This window comes from Apus apus, chromosome 1 (assembly GCF_020740795.1).
Source record: "Apus apus isolate bApuApu2 chromosome 1, bApuApu2.pri.cur, whole genome shotgun sequence".
NCBI lineage: Eukaryota > Metazoa > Chordata > Aves > Apodiformes > Apodidae > Apus > Apus apus.
Genome location: NC_067282.1, coordinates 142,940,652 through 142,955,912, shown reverse-complemented (window position 1 = coordinate 142,955,912; position 15,261 = coordinate 142,940,652). Strand labels below are relative to the sequence as shown.

The following is a 15,261-nucleotide window of genomic DNA, read 5'->3' as shown; positions in this document are numbered from 1 at the left end:
TAACTTACTTGAAAGTTTCTGGGATTTGTCATTCACACAAGAAAGGTATGGGAGGGGACCAGATACTGCTTTGATGAAGGCAACTCTCAGGTGATTTCAGAAAAGGGAAGGGTGATGGACCAGAGTAGAGAAAACAAGTTCCATGGCACCAAAATCCTCTTCCCTGCCAGCAGGACATGGTGAGGTCTGTGGCACAGACGATGCTGCAGCATGGATGGTGCAGAGCAGCACTGATGCTGTGGAGCAGTGTGGATGTGGCAGAGCAGCCTGGGTCCCGTGGATCAGCATCGATACAGTGTGGATGAGCGTGGATGCTGTGGAGCAGCGCGGATCCCCTGAAGCCGGCTGGGACATTCCCACTCCCCAGGTGAGCATGGCCCTCAGGGGCTGCTCCTAGAGCGACCGGCCGTGGCGGGGGATGCCCGAGGAGGAGGGAGGAGGTCCTGGCACCGGGCACGGCAGCCTAGCACCTGCCTCCCGCGAGTGACAGGGGCGACACGCCGCACCCGGGTCCCACTCCCAGCCCCGCAGCACACCCCGCCGGGGCCAGCACGGCTTCTCGTGGCTGCTGCCGTGCCCTGCCCTGCCCTACCCTGCCCTGCCGTGCGGCTCTTCCTCCCCGGCGTGCGGGGGCCATCCCGGCGACAGCCCCCCCCGCCGGCGGGCTGAGGTGGCGGCGGGGGTGACAGCGCGGCAAGGAGCATGCGTGCGGGGGGGAGGCACGGAGGGAGGAGGAGGAGGAGGAAGAGGAGGAGGAGGGATGGCGCGGGGAGGCGGCCGCTGTTTATTTGCAGCCGGGCCGGCTGCGTCTCGGCAGAGCGCGAGTGGCCGGCGGCGGCAGTCCCGCCGTTTGCCCCGCACCATGCGGGCGCCGCTGCCCGCCCGCGCCGCGGCTGCGGCCGCCGAGCCGGAGCCGGGGCAGCCAGCCCGGGGCCCCGCACCCGCTCCCTTACCTGAGCCATGGTGACGGGCTCGGCGCGGGGCTCCCGCAGCCGGGACCGAGCCGCGCCGGTCCCCGCAGCCCCGTCCCCCGTCGGGCGGCGCGGCGGGGCGGCGGCGGCGGCGGTGCTGGCGGGGCTGTGCGCCCTCTGCTACGGCAACTCCCTGCGGGGCGAGTTCGTGCACGACGACGTCTGGGCCATCGTGAACAACCCCGACGTGCGGGCGGCCACCCCGGTGGCCGCCGCCTTCGCCAATGACTTCTGGGGCAAGCGGATGGCGGAGAACACCAGCCACAAGTCCTACCGGCCTCTCTGCGTACTCACCTTCAAGTAAGTGCCCGCCGCCGCCCGCTCCCTCTGCCGGACCCGTGCCCGGGTGGGGGTCGGGGGGAACCCCCTGGCACCGTCGCCCCTGGTCCCGCGTCCTCGGCGCCGTGATTCAGCATTTCTGCCCGGAGCTGTGCGGGACGGGGTGTGCCCCGGGGGCCAGCGCGGGGCTCCGGCTGCTGGCGGGGCAGCCGCCGTCCCGGCCCGGGGAAAGTTGGCGGGGAAGGGGCATGGGGAAGAGCCGCTTCGGGGGAGCCTGCTGCTCTCCCGGGCTAGTGCCCCGCTTCCCGGGCGGTTTGGGAACAGGTGGCGCCTCTTCCCCAGGCTGCTGGCGGATAAAAGGGAAACCCGAGCGTTTCGGAAAGCTCCTCGTACTGCGAAGGGTGCTCAAATCGAATTCCCCGTGAGTTTCCCCTCTGCTTCCCCTCCAGTACTTTTCTCTGCAATCTAGTGATCGTGCGAGAAGCTTCCCCGGTGCTGTTTTGAAGCAGACCCATAGGTATTCCTACCTTTCTTTTCAAGTCTGAGCAGAAGGGTCTGCCTCAAGGGTATCGCGCCGTTTCTTGCAGCCGGGGTGGGAGCTGCGAGCCTCCCGGGTCAGTCGCGGAGTTGCCCGCCAGCCTCGGCTGCTTAAGATGTTCCCTGTGTATCGGGCAGAGTTACTGGGGAGGAGTTTCAGTTCTACAGGAATAAGGAGAAGTCGAGTAGCGGCAAAGTAACTGCCAGTTTCCATCGCTAATCCTAGAAGAAAAACCCAGACGCCTTTCCCTCTCTCCAAGGAGAGAGAGAGATATGATCTGCTAATTCGTAGTAGATCAGCTTAGTTACAATTCCTACAGCTTGTTATCCTTTCGGTTAGCTTGCACTCTCCTTATTCATTCTGGTGAAACAGGAATGATGGAACGTATACCACATAGTATTTAAAAATGGTACGGGTGTTTGTGGGGAGCTGTGCTGAAGAACTCGTGTAGCTGGGTGACCTTAGCACTGTTTTGTAGATGCTCGTTACAAACCTGCGGCAGGCACAAGGAACACACTGTAAGACAGTGGTAAGTGTGTCAGGAGAAGGTGTTCTGGAGCCTCCTGGCTCTGCTAATTGATTAACTATTTATTAACTTACCTGATTTGTAAATAACTTCGCATGAACTATCTGCAAATAGCATGTTTCTGTGAGGCAAGAGCAGTTCTGGAGAAGGCAGCATCCCTTTGGCACTCCCGTTGGAGCACAGGCTGTGCTTTGGTTGTGAGGGTGGGCTTGGAGCCCAGAGCAATTGGTGTTGGCTGTCGGGGGAAGCAGGGCTGGGTGGGCGTGGGGTGGAGTATTCCTGATAAAGCAAAACTGTATACAGCGCAGATCCTTGCAAGCTGAGTTGTTTAGGGCAGGCTTTGTGCCTTCCCCTTCAAAGGGGCTCTCAGCAGGTTTCTGTAGAGTGGGAAGGGGATGTAGGCAGCCACTGGCAGAGCTGACTTGGTGCATACAGAGTGCCTTCTCCATCAGGTGTCCAGCCAAACTGTTGCAGCTTGGGGAGTTGTATGATTAATCCATTCCTCCAGCAACACATCAGGGGTAACGTGGGAGGTAAGTGAACCTTCATGTATCACCACTGACCGACCGCCTGCATGCCGTGTTGGTGCTGGACTTGGCCTCCTGGATCAGGTTGCAGGATTGAGAATGTGGTATGCTAATTAGCAAAGAAATCTTAAACTTTAATAATGAAATGGAAACTGAATGCTTCAGTTATCATTTATATGTCTTGACTCTGAACTGGTTTTGCCTTTGCTATTTAAAGGGTAAAAAAAAAGGTTGAAGTGATGTCCCCATATAGTCTATTTTGGAAATTAGTGAGACTAGTTATGTGAGCAAGATTTCATCCTCAATTGCTTACGATAACCATACAGCTAATACAGAGGCTTAAAGGCAGAGTTGTTTGTTCACCGCTTGGCATTGCATTTGGAGTAGGAAATGAATCCACTTATTTTCCTTGGCTGCAAAGGAAGATTGCTTCCACTCTGTTCAAATACCCTTCCAGCCTTCCAGTTTCCATGTTCTTCCTGTTTTGCTTCTACGAGTCGGGTGCCAGAGGAACATGTTAAGATCTAGGTGGAGTGGATCCTCCAAAACCAGTGCTTCCAAAGAGGCTTCAGGGATCCCTTGCCAGGTGACTCTGAGCCTGTGGTTGAGCTGTGCTGTGGCTGCTGGAGCCATCCACCCCTGTCTTGCCCAGAAGGCAGTTTTTGGTTGTGCTTGGTCCTCCTTCAGAAGGAAAAAAAAAATTTACTCTGCTGGATGTAAAGTGCTCCATAGAAATGGACTTTTAACAGAATGGAAATTAATGTTGCTTGTTAAGATTTTGCAAGAAATTAGTGCATTCATTTAGGATGCTTGAGAAAGCTGATTGACGTGTGGTTTGCAGCATCTTCCTGAATGAGGGAGGTGGGAACCAAACTATTCTTGTATCTGTTTTTTGTGGGTTGGTTTTTTTTTTTTAATTGCTTGTTTTATTTTATTTTCGTTGTTGTTGTGCTAGTTTGGTCAAATCCAAGGCGTTTTAATAGTAGCATGGTTCTGTATACTTGCCTGGTGGCTGTGCTTATGTTGCATGGAACTTTCGTCTAGAAAGGCTTGTTTTGAGCCTTGCTGTACTAAGATTAAAAATCTGGGAGATGTCCAAACTGCATGTACAGAACAGATGTAAAGGGTGGGCTGAAATTTATATTTACAGATGCATCACTCTGCAGAAACTTTGTCTCTTTTCTGTCCTTCATGGCTGTGAAAGTAAGAGGAAGGACTTGTGATGCTCTGTGGACTCCTCATTAGGCTGAACATACCTTACATATAATGCTACGTATTCTTGAAATGATCTCAATTAAAAAAATTTATCACCTGTCTGTCAGAAGAATCTTGAGCAGACATTGCTGAAATTTAGAGACAGTAGTTTGGTGTTCCTCACGTATTGGAAATCTTAAATGACAGTTGCCATTCCGGTAGACTAATGTTCTGGAGCCAAACAGTGAAAATAGCTCATGTATTTGACATTATTCACACTGGATCTGTCAGTATGAATGATCAGTGGCCTGTGTCACTGGAACCATTAAGCAATGCTTAAAATATTCACAGAGCTGCTGCATTGTTTTGTGTGGGTTAACATCAGAAGGAGGAAAAAAAAAAAGCCTGCACACAGGCTGTTGGAATAAATAATGTTTGCTTTGTGTCTTTGAACTTCTCTCACCTTTTCTTCTGACTTCAATAAAGTAAATTACTGTTAAAACTAGTTGGTTCAGAAACATTCCTATTACATGTGGGTAACTGTTAGGTGACACAACTCCTCATCTGCACAGGAGCTGAGTTGGTAGGCAATGGTTTAGCTTAGTCCTTAGGAAAAACTTCATGCTCTCTTCTCCAGGCTGTCACTCAGAGATGTTTACCTGCAGCTATTTTCTTCTCCAAGGAGTGATTCACTATACTTCTTGCTAAAGAAGGCGGCTGTTTGAACTCAGTGTATACTATTCCGTGGTGTCTTCCATATAAAATGTTAAGATGAAGAGTGAAAAAGAAAAAAACCACAAACCTGCCAGTTCTGTAATTCATTCAAGACTTTATATTTAAACTGGGTGCTTTCTGTCTTGCACCTCGTCTCCACTAACAGAAGTTCAGTGAATCACTTATTCCCTCAGTAGCACTGAAGTTGTTCCTTGGTTCCAGTGGTTTTACAAAAATATATCTCCACTGTTGAAGCAGAAGGTGCAGTCCTCAGTGCTGTCTCCCTGCCCCCTTTTTCTTCTTGTCTGTCAAATCCCCATTTAGTTAGATTTTCAGCCCAGAAACAAACAAGTTATGGAGCTTTGGTGTAGTCAGCAAAACAGAAGACTTAGCCTGAAGGTACACAGTGGTAGGAGGTGGTGAGAATGAAGCCTTTTGAAAAAACCCCAATGCTGAGGTTTGAAGACTCTTAATCAGAGATCAACGTCCTGGTTTTGCAAGTGGTGGGGCAAAGGCCCTTGAGAAGTGCATGCCCCTCCCTGCTCAGCCTCTTTGGTGGCAGGATGGAGGTTGCTGTCAAGGCAGATGCTGGTGAAGGAGGGAGATGCCTCAGGTAACAGCTTACTAGGGACACAAGCCCGGGTGAAAAGGGAAAGGTGGTGGTAAGTTTCGGCCATGTAGCCATGACAGAGACTCAAGAGGAGGATGCTCGGCTGAGAATCACAGGAGGCACCTGGTATTCCTTGAAGGAGGTGGAAGGCAGCATTCACTGGGAAAGTGCTTGGCTCTGTGGGAAGGGTGTAAGGGTGCCCACCCCAGCTGCTGCTGCTGCTGGGTGGCTCTGGTGTCCCAGAAGGAGAGGAGCTGAGGGTGACAAGTCATCAAAGGGAACTCTGCTCTCCCACCAGAAAAGACATAAATGCACAATTTGTGCACAGACCCATCCTACTAGTGCTCTGACTGGAAAAAAAAATGGGGTGGAAAGCTAAATTTCAAGTCCAGGCTGTGTTCAGCTGCTGACTGCAGAAGGGCTGGCCCACAGGCTCAACTGCTGAGGCTGTTCAGCCAGGGATGGCTCAGGCACATGAACACCTTGGAAGTAAATGGACCCTCCAGCAGTGGTTCAGTATCCTGTGTGGGCAACGAGAGCCTAGTATAAGGTTACCAGTGGCTTCAGATCAAAGCCTTAAGTGACTGTGAACTTGGGTTAGATGTAAATACCCAGCCAAACAGAGAATGAATTAAATAATTCACTGCCAACCTTCTGATCTATCTAGTGGCTTACAGCTGATCCTTCTGTTTTTTCAGCTGTATTGGTGGCATAAGTTTCAAGGACAGGGAGCTTAAAAAAACCAAAACAACCTGGGGAAGAAAAAAAGACCTTAGATTTTGTTTGTTCTTGATTTAATGCTGTATTACAGTTTGACACACATGGTAATATAGTGGAGCTATAATGTGTCAAGTTAAATACACAGTGCACAAGTGTTTTCTTCTCTCTGTACATCTATATTAGGGCAATATCACAATGTTTATGATTGTGTCAGTATTTCTTCTGTACAGTTTAGTCTAATATTTCTAGCCTAGCTATAGCAATCACTCTCCATACTGATACTGTGGTACCTGCCATGAAATTGATGTAGTGCTGGTGTAGCCACAGTGGGTGAGGTGGAGTTTGTGAAGAGAGGCAGTTGCTTTTCTTAGGCCAGTTGTGTTATAGTTGGAACATATCCTCACGTTTCTAGGCATGTAAGCTTTTCTTCTGACCCAGAACAGATACCTTGCTGCCATTTCAGATCTGGGAGAGGGTGCCTGTGCTTCAACGCTTGGTTGGTTTTTTGTTGTGTTTTCCCCCCCTCCTCAGTTCCCTTGCACAGAAGTCCCCTTGCACCACCAACTTGAATGTAATTTTTGTAGCATGTGTCTGGTGTTTTTTTCATTGTGGGTTTGGGCTGTGTTTCTCTAGGGGGATGCAGGGTTGCTTGAGCTCCCTGGAAGGTGGCCAGAACCCCTGGAGAAGGTCCGGGGAAGCTCACTGCCCAGGGGAGAAGGGCACAGGCCTGGCTGGGGGTCTGTGCCGCCGCACTGGTTGCAGCCAAGCCCGGAGGTGGGGACCTGCCCAGGAGTGCAAAACAGGCTGGACTTTTGCCTAGTCACAATATTTTTGTTGTACTTAATCCTCAGTGAAAATGAGTATTAAATTAAAAGCCATTTATTTTGAGAGAAAGTTCCCTAAAAAGTCTAGGCAGATTCTCCTGAAGAACGTGGCTGGTGTGAATCCAGTCATGCCTGTGTTTGCTCCTTGCTTCAGTGGTGTTTTGTCTCTATTTAACACCTACCAATTCCTGAGGGTTTTCTCTTATCCAGCAACCTACTCCTCTTGTGCCAATGTCGGCCTTAATTTTTTTTTTCCTTTATTTTACCTAAAAGGCTCAGCTTTGGACCAACCTTCTTTCCCACAGGAGCATCCCTGTCAATACTCTTTAGCGCTCATGAAAATGAAGTGTTCTGGCTGCTTCTGGTTAGCTAAAGGCATTTTTCTGTATTTACTCACTCTTTCTAACAGCTTTCCTGGGCTTTCTCTTTTATTGTCTCTCAGATTTAAAGAGAGAAAAAAAGAAGACTGTTCTTTTTTTTCTTACTTGGGTGTTTTTTTAGATTTCCTTCTCCATAAATTAAAATGACACTTCCTTCATGGTATGCAGCTCAAGCTGAAAGTTTACCAAACTTACTTCAAATTTTGTGGAAAATTGTCATATTCAGTTTGAAATATTGTTATCATTAGTCCTAATAACTTCAGACTAGATTTCTGTTAGCATTGTTTTCTCTTCTTGATGAACAGCTGATTCAGGTAGGTTCTTGAACGTGTCTCATCTCTAACTCTGCACTAGCAAAAGGACTGCTTGGTGGTTGCTGGGGAGTTTTGGGAGATGTTCCTTTCAGTGCATTGCTCTTCTGGAGACAACACTTCAGAATAATTTTGATGACAGTCTCTCTTTTGTTGAAAATCTGGGGAAAATGACACCAGGTTTGTCAGTTTGTAAATTGCTATCATCTGGCTTTTTTATTATTTTTATTTTTTCATTTTCCAAGGCCACTTGCAGAGACAAATCTAAAGCCATGTTAGTGATGCTTTTGGTATTTCAACCACAGCAATGATTGTCAAACCATGCTTTCTAGGTTTTAATTTAAAATTCCTGCCCTGGCATATTTATTGCTTCTAAGGTGCTGCTGCTTCCCAATCTAATTGTGATTTCTGTTTTCTGTTCTTAACTGTGCTGGAAAGCAATAACCTGCTTTGAATGGCAACACTTAACTAGTGCTCTTGTAAATGCTGACTGTTGTGCTCTAAGGGAATTGCTGTAGCTTGGGAATTGATATGGCCTCTGTCTTCTCACCCAGCCCTGTTACAGCAAATCAAGTAACAAACCGTTTAAGCCTTATTGTCCGTTTAATTCAGAGGCATTGTGCTGTGCTATTAAAAGATTATCAGCACAAAGTTCTGAAGCACCGTGGTGGAAATCCTGCTCTGCCTACCCTGGCCATTACCACGAACAGTGTTGCAAAGGCTGCTCGTTTTCTTTTTACATGCTACAGGTTTTTCATCAATCTTTGAGCTGTTACCACGTAGAGTTTTAAGCATTATTGCCACTGATACAGCTGCAGCATTTCTGGAGTGCAAATGCTCATTTTCCTGGCACGTAGCAGATGCATCTGTGGAGTTTATAAGGAGATTCCACTGTGCTCTGAAATCCAATATTTGATTGTGCAAAGTTTGTCATTTGTATCACACAGTTCCAAAAGGAAGGGAAGATTAATCCATCCTTGCATGTTACATGCAGATTTATATAAATTAATCTGAGCCTTTCTCTATAAAAACTGTGGGGGTTTTATGAGGTGTGGGATGCTCTGAGACTTTCCATTAGGTGTCACTCGCTATAACAATTACTATTATTATTTTCTGCTTTCTGTTTCATAACATGTTGTGGTTTTTGTTAGTCTTTTGAAAATAATAAAACAGATTAAACTAAACAAGAGTTGCCCAGGGATAATAACAAAGTCCATAAAAAGAGAAACTCTCCAATTACGCTTTACAATGTTATTAAATCAGAAGAGGTCTTAAAAAAGGTTGAATGAGTCTTCATGTATGAAAGTGGATGAAAAGCACTATATTAGAGCCCAGGGTTGCTTGTGTTTATATACTGTAACTGGATATGTGGGATTTGTCTGCAAGCCTGTATTCTTGCAGCATAGACCCATTTGGTTCTGGGTCTGCAAGGGTGACTTCATCAAACCCCACTTGATTTCTAGGCCCTCTGTACGAGGAATTGCTTACCCAAGGAGAAGTGTCTCTGCTTCACAACTTGTCTAGAGGAGCAGTAAGTGCCTGTGGGCTTGAGGATAGCAAGTGTAATTCTTCAAAGGAGGCAGCTGTGCCAGGGGGAGGGAGGGCAAGTGGTTAACAGGGGGTGCTGATAGATGTTGCTTATTCTTTTAAGAGCAAGAGTGATTTGCTTTCTTCTGGAGAGCTCTTTTATAAGCTTTACTCAGTGGATCCTCAGCAGCTTGTGCCTGTGAAAGTTGCTTTCTGGCAGCAGAGCGATGTCATTCCTTTTTCTAAAGTGTAAGAATGGAACAGCTGTTGGAGGTGGCAAGGCAAACTACACTGCTCTTGCTGGAAAATGCCCATTAGCTTTCACAAAGCCAAGGGATTTTTGTTTTAGGGCATATACCTTTTTTTTTTTTGTATACCTGCTGCTTGGGCATGTAGTTTTGGCAGTGCTCTGCCTTGGCTGTGACATGCTGAAGCACAAATGCTGCAGTGCTTGGACACAAAAAACAGTGTTGGGACAGGAGACTTTGCTTTTCGGTGCACCTTTCACTGCTCTGATGAGGCATGTGATAGATGCTGAGATTTCTGTAGTGAGTTTTTATTTTGGTGGTAGGTTGGGTGGTGCTGATCCGCTCTATTAGAAGACACCTGACAGTGTCACCCAGTATCAAGAGACTGCTCCATGGTGTAGGTGCTCTTCCCCTTCTTTTCTGCAGGGCCTTTTGAAGGCCTTTTCATTTGAACTGCCGTTTGCCACTTCTCAGGAGGCTTACCACTCTCTTTGCCCCCAGGGATTCTTCCAGCAGAAGTGCTGAAGCAATGCAAAACTCTTCTCCAAGTGTTTTGCTGGTGGCTCCCCTGAGGAAAGACCTTGTCTGAGATGGTGGTATCTCATCTTCCCAGTATTTCCATTCACTTCATTTATTCAGCCTTCAATCTTTAGAATATTATTTACTAACACCTCTCAGGTTTGACCAGCAGTCAGTTCAAAAAGCCTTGCCAGCCCAAAATGTCTGCTTTCCTAGCTATGTGCTCTATGAAGGCTTTAACATGTATGTTACAAGTTGTGCTTTAGATGTTATGATCTCAATGAAGAAGTGGCTAAGGTCCTCCAGCCCACATGATGCTGCAAATTAGAAATTACTGTTTTTTATGTCTTTGGGCTTGCAACTTAAAAAATTGAAAGATTTTCCCAATTTGTGAGCCAAACTTCTCCTCCCATGACAGAGTACACCTGTGGCCTCAGAGCTTCTGTTCATGAACATCATGTTGGAGAAACACCACTTTTTACTCAGTTTTCAGAATCTATCTGTTTTACTTTCTTGGCTGAGCTGTATACAGTGTATAATTATGACACAACTCCATGATAATGCTGCTTTAAACAAAGACAAGGCTGAATCTCTGTAAAAGTATTAAAGTTTAAGAAGGGAGAAGTTATATTTGTTGATCCACCTACTGCATGCTGCTCCTTTGCCCAGAATTACTCCTTAGTTGCTCTGCAGTGGAACAAATCTGGCTTTCCATAGAAGGCTGCCTTTTTCCCCCATGAGTAGATGAACATGCTGGGGGGCTTCCTAAAGTTCTTGTGATTTGGATTAGAGCTGTTTGGAATCCCAGATTTGCTCACCCATTTGACATACAATAAACTCAACCACTGCTAATGTTTCAAAATCTTTCTACTGGGTTTGTTTCAGGACAAAAGAATGTTTCCTTCAGTGCCATGTGGCCTAATTTCTTATGACAAAGAGCTTTAGCAGCAGCAAACACTGGTGTGAATTATAGCATCTGTACACATTCACATTTAGTGTTCATGGACCACCAGAGATGGTATTTAAAAACATACACCGAGGCATGCTTGCAGTCAGATTTTGCTGTTTGATGGAAGGCTTATCTGAATACCATGGTGGTGTTACGTTTGTGTTTTCTTCTGCTTTTTTAATAATTTTTTTAAAGAATACATAGGGGAATCACCGAGCTGTGAGGCTGATGCTTTTACATAACTGTTTTCCTTGATTTACAGCAGGTAGTTTGCAGCTTACACGCCTTTTTGACTTGATGTTTGTCTCAAGAAGAGGAGTGATAAGCACAGTCTGCCTTTGGGAGAGGTGATCTGATGGGGACAGGAAGATTCACCCCCTACAAGGTTCTGCCTCTCCTGCCAGTAAACCTGTTTTGCAGGCTGGGAAGTGATCAGACATGATCTATGGTGACTAATGAGAGATTTAATTTTTTTCAAGAATGCTGTCAGATGTTGTGTTTTGAGTGATTTGTCCTCACATCTTGGCCAAATAAATAGATTAGAATCTCTCACATTTTGGTGTATATCACCTGATAGCACGAGCACTTCTTGTCCTCACTTGCCCACATCTGCTTTCTCCAGAAATCAGCTTGCCAGACCACAGTTTGGCATTTGGGAAGAAGCTATGGTGATGACTGTGCTCCATCTGACTGATTTACAACCACAAGTGATTCATTTGTATAAAGAACAGGTTCTGCAAGTGGTCCCTGCTATTGTACTCATGGAATCATAGGATTGCAAGGGACAATCACAGAATTGTTACAGTTGGAAAAGACTTCTAAGATCAGGGTTCAACTGTCCACCCAGGAGAAAAAAACAACAAACCACCAAATAACAACACAACACCCACCATGCCCACTACAGCATGTTCTGAAGTGCCACATCAACACGTATTTTGAATATCGCCAGGGTGGCTCCACCATGTCTCTGGGCAACCTGTTCCAGTGCCTGGCTACTCTTTTGGTAAAGAAATTCTTCCTAATATCTAGTCTAAACCTCTCCTGGCATAATTTCAGGCCATTTCCTTGAGTGCTGTCATTATTCACTTGGGAGAAGAGACCAACCCCCACCTCACTACAGCCTCCTTTCAGGTAGTTGTAGAGAGCAATGAGGTCTCCCCTTAGCTGCTTCTTCTCCAAACTTAATCACAGTTCCCTCAGCCTCTCCTCATAGAACTTGTTCTCTAGACCCTTCACCAGCTTGGTTGCTCTTCTCTGGACTCGCTCCAGCACCTCAATATTTGTCTTGTAGTGAGGGGCCCAGAACTGCACACAGTGCTTGAGATGCAGCCTCACCAGTGCTGAGTACAGGGGCACAATCACTTCCCTACTTCTGCTGGCCACACTATTCCTGATGCAGGCCAGGATGCTGTTGGCCTTCTTGACCACCTGGGCACACTGCTGGCTCATATTCCACCAGCTGTCCACCAGCACCCCAGGTGCTTTTCCTCTGGGCAGCTTCCCAGCCACTCTGCCCCGAGCCTCTAGCTTTGCATGGGTTTGTTGTGAGTGAAATGAAGGACCCAGCATTTGGTCTTATTGAACCTTGTACCATTGGCCTCAGCTCATTGATCCAACCTCTCCAGGTCTCTCTGCAGAGCCTTTCTGCCCTCGAGCAGATCCACTCCCACCCAATTTGGTGTCATCTGCAAATGTACTGAGGAAGCACTCAGTCCCTTAATCTAGGTCACTGATAAAGAGGCTAATCTGAGAGGGTTAAGGGACCTTAAACCTCATCTAGTTCCAACCCCCTTGGGTGGGCAAGAACACTTTCCACTAGGCCAGGTTGCTCAAAGCCCCGTCCGATGTGGCCATGAACACATCCCGGGAGGGGGCATCCATAACTTCCCTGGGCAACCTATTTTAGTGTCTCACACTAAAGAATTTATTCCTAATATCTAATCTAAATCTACCTCTGCCCAGTTTGAAACGGTTCCTACTTGTCCTATTGCTACATGCCCTTATAAAAAGTCCTGCCCCACCTTTCCTATTGGCCCCTTCAGGTACTGGAAGCCTATTATAATATCTCCCTGGAGCCTGCTCTTCTCCAGGCTGAACGACCCCAATTCTCTCAAGCCTTTCTTCATAGGAGAGGTGCTCCAGTCCATCATCTTTGTGGCCCATCTGCAGGTGACTCTGAGTGGGACCTTTGGCTCTGTCGGGGCAGGGTGGCCCTGTGCTGCCCCTTGTTCCCCACAGCACACCAAAATAAAGATTTAGGCATGGGGGATCCCACCACTGCGGCATATTTACCACTGAAATTCTGATGGGGTGTCTGTTGCTGCCATTTGTTTTGGTTTGTCATTCTGTGCTGGTAAAAATGAGGGACAGTGATGCATGCTGCTGCCCTGAAGTGACTTGCAGGAGAAAGGGGAAAAAAAAAAAAAAAGGAAAAGAAAAAAACCCCTCTTCTTGTGTTCTTGACTTACACAGACTGATGTCTTGTCAAAATGTAGTTGCATCAATCCACGCTTTAAAAGGAACGGTCAAGTCGTGCTCCAATCTCACTTTTCCCAAATTCCCTGGGTTTCAGCTGTTGCCTCTGCAAACACTCCAGTGTGAGAAGAGCAGGAGTGCATGAGTAAGACTCCTGGTCTGGTAAAGTTAGATTGGCCTGGAAAATGCAACCCAGGACAGATAGCACTCTATTGCTTCTGAGTAAGGAATGTAGAGAATATATTTATAAAAAGCATATGTTGTTTGGCCCTCACAGAAACACCACACCTCCTCTGTCTTACAAAAAAACTAAGGTGCTTGCAGAGTAGCAACGACTCAGTGGCTTTGCTGTTGCATCATGTATGTCATGGGAGACCTGGAGTCTCTCAGTAACAACAGGAAGGATTATTACCCTTTAGCATGTTTACAGCTACGTACAAAATATTTAGATTGAATCTTCTTTTCACAGGGTTTCTTGTCAGTTTTTTTTTTAAATGTCCGTTAACATTAGTGCTTCCAAATTCTTTGTTCATATATGGAGTCTACCCTAGATAAGAGACACCATGTGTATATATGTATGTGTGTATATATATTTGTTCAAATGTACAGATGCAGTTGATTCTAAAGAGAATTATCTTCAACTGCCTGTAAGGCAAAGTCTGTCAGCAAAGCTGGCTATAAAAACAGTGACCAGAAAAATGTGTTCACATCTGCTGTCAAACAAATGTCATAACAGCTTGCCATATTTTATTTTTTTTATGATTGACACAAATAATGAACCCTAATTGTTTCAGTGAGTCTAGGGTGATCTTAGCTAACTTATCTTTACCATCGATGTCTGTATAAAAATGATGTAAACTATTAAGCTTCTTAGTGTAGTCATGTCAGTAAAGGATTTAAATAAATGCTTACCCTTCAGTATGTGAAAGTACTTTGAAAGTTAAATGGGAATAAATGTGCCTGTAATGCCAAGCAGATGCTGCCATGCCTTACTGAGTCCTTGTCTTGGCTGCTCCCAAGAAAAAGCATCTATTCCATGGTAGAAAATAACTCCCCGTATTGTAAAGCTACACGTGGCTAAGACAACCACAGATGGTGCCAAGAGGGAAGCAGGACAAGTGCTGTGCTTCTGATGTTGGATGGTGCTACTTGCTGCTAAGGAAGCACAGAGATGATCTCGCTGCCCTAAACTGCGCTGGGAGGGCAGAAGCCTCTCTCATCTCAGTGTCAAGAAGGTTGCCCAATTCAGCTGTGTATTTAAAAAACTGGGGAAGTTGTTTCCCTTTAATCAGATAAACCAGAAGGGATTTTCACTAATTAGTTGATTAGCACTTAGGTTGGAAGACTGCAAATCAGGCAAAAAGCATAGTTTATAATATCTGAAAGATGTCCTGCTATTACAAGACCCCTCCAGTCTAGTAATGGTTCTGTTTTGTTTCCTTACAGGTTAAATATATTGCTGGCTGGCATGAACCCCTTCTACTTCCATGCAGTGAATGTAATTTTACACTGTCTAGTGACCCTTGTGCTGATGTACACTTGTGACAAAGCTGTGTTCAAGGACTGTCGACTTGCTTTTGTCACGGCGCTGTTCTTTGCTGTGCATCCCATTCACACCGAGGCTGTAAGTATGTGACACAAAAAACCCCCCAAACCCTCCAGTGACATAGAAGCTAAAAATAAACGAGTACTTTAAATTTATTTTTTTAGAAGAAAATTTTGAGTCATACAGAATGTGGTACTTGTGATTTTTTGCTGTGGAGTATCAAAGGTGAGAATGTTCTAGATTTAAAACAATTTGCAGGAGTCATTAGGAAAAAAAGTCTAGTCATACTTGCCATCTTTCTGCTCTGGCACTAAATTCTGATTGACGGTCCTAATCAGCAGTGCTGGGAAAAAATGGCCAGTCATTCAGCTGATGAAAATGCCAAGTCTTCTGAAACCGAAGA

The 15,261-nt window shown here is 46.3% G+C and overlaps 1 protein-coding gene across 5 annotated transcripts in view; it reads left to right on the top strand.

The window, feature by feature from the left end:
* The first annotated feature begins 218 nt into the window (after positions 1-218).
* TMTC1 (transmembrane O-mannosyltransferase targeting cadherins 1) overlaps positions 219-15,261 on the top strand; it is a 151,079-nt gene continuing 136,036 nt past the window's right edge. For 2 of the 5 annotated variants that reach the window (XM_051627911.1, XM_051627887.1), the window contains exons 1-2: positions 857-1,271; positions 14,759-14,936. In XM_051627911.1, the coding sequence (XP_051483871.1) occupies positions 961-1,271; positions 14,759-14,936 (489 nt within the window). In that variant the 5' untranslated portion in view covers positions 857-960. Of the gene's footprint in view, positions 368-856; positions 1,272-14,758; positions 14,937-15,261 lie in introns of those variants that run through there. The other 3 variants (XM_051627903.1, XM_051627880.1, XM_051627896.1) reach the window with 3 other exon arrangements.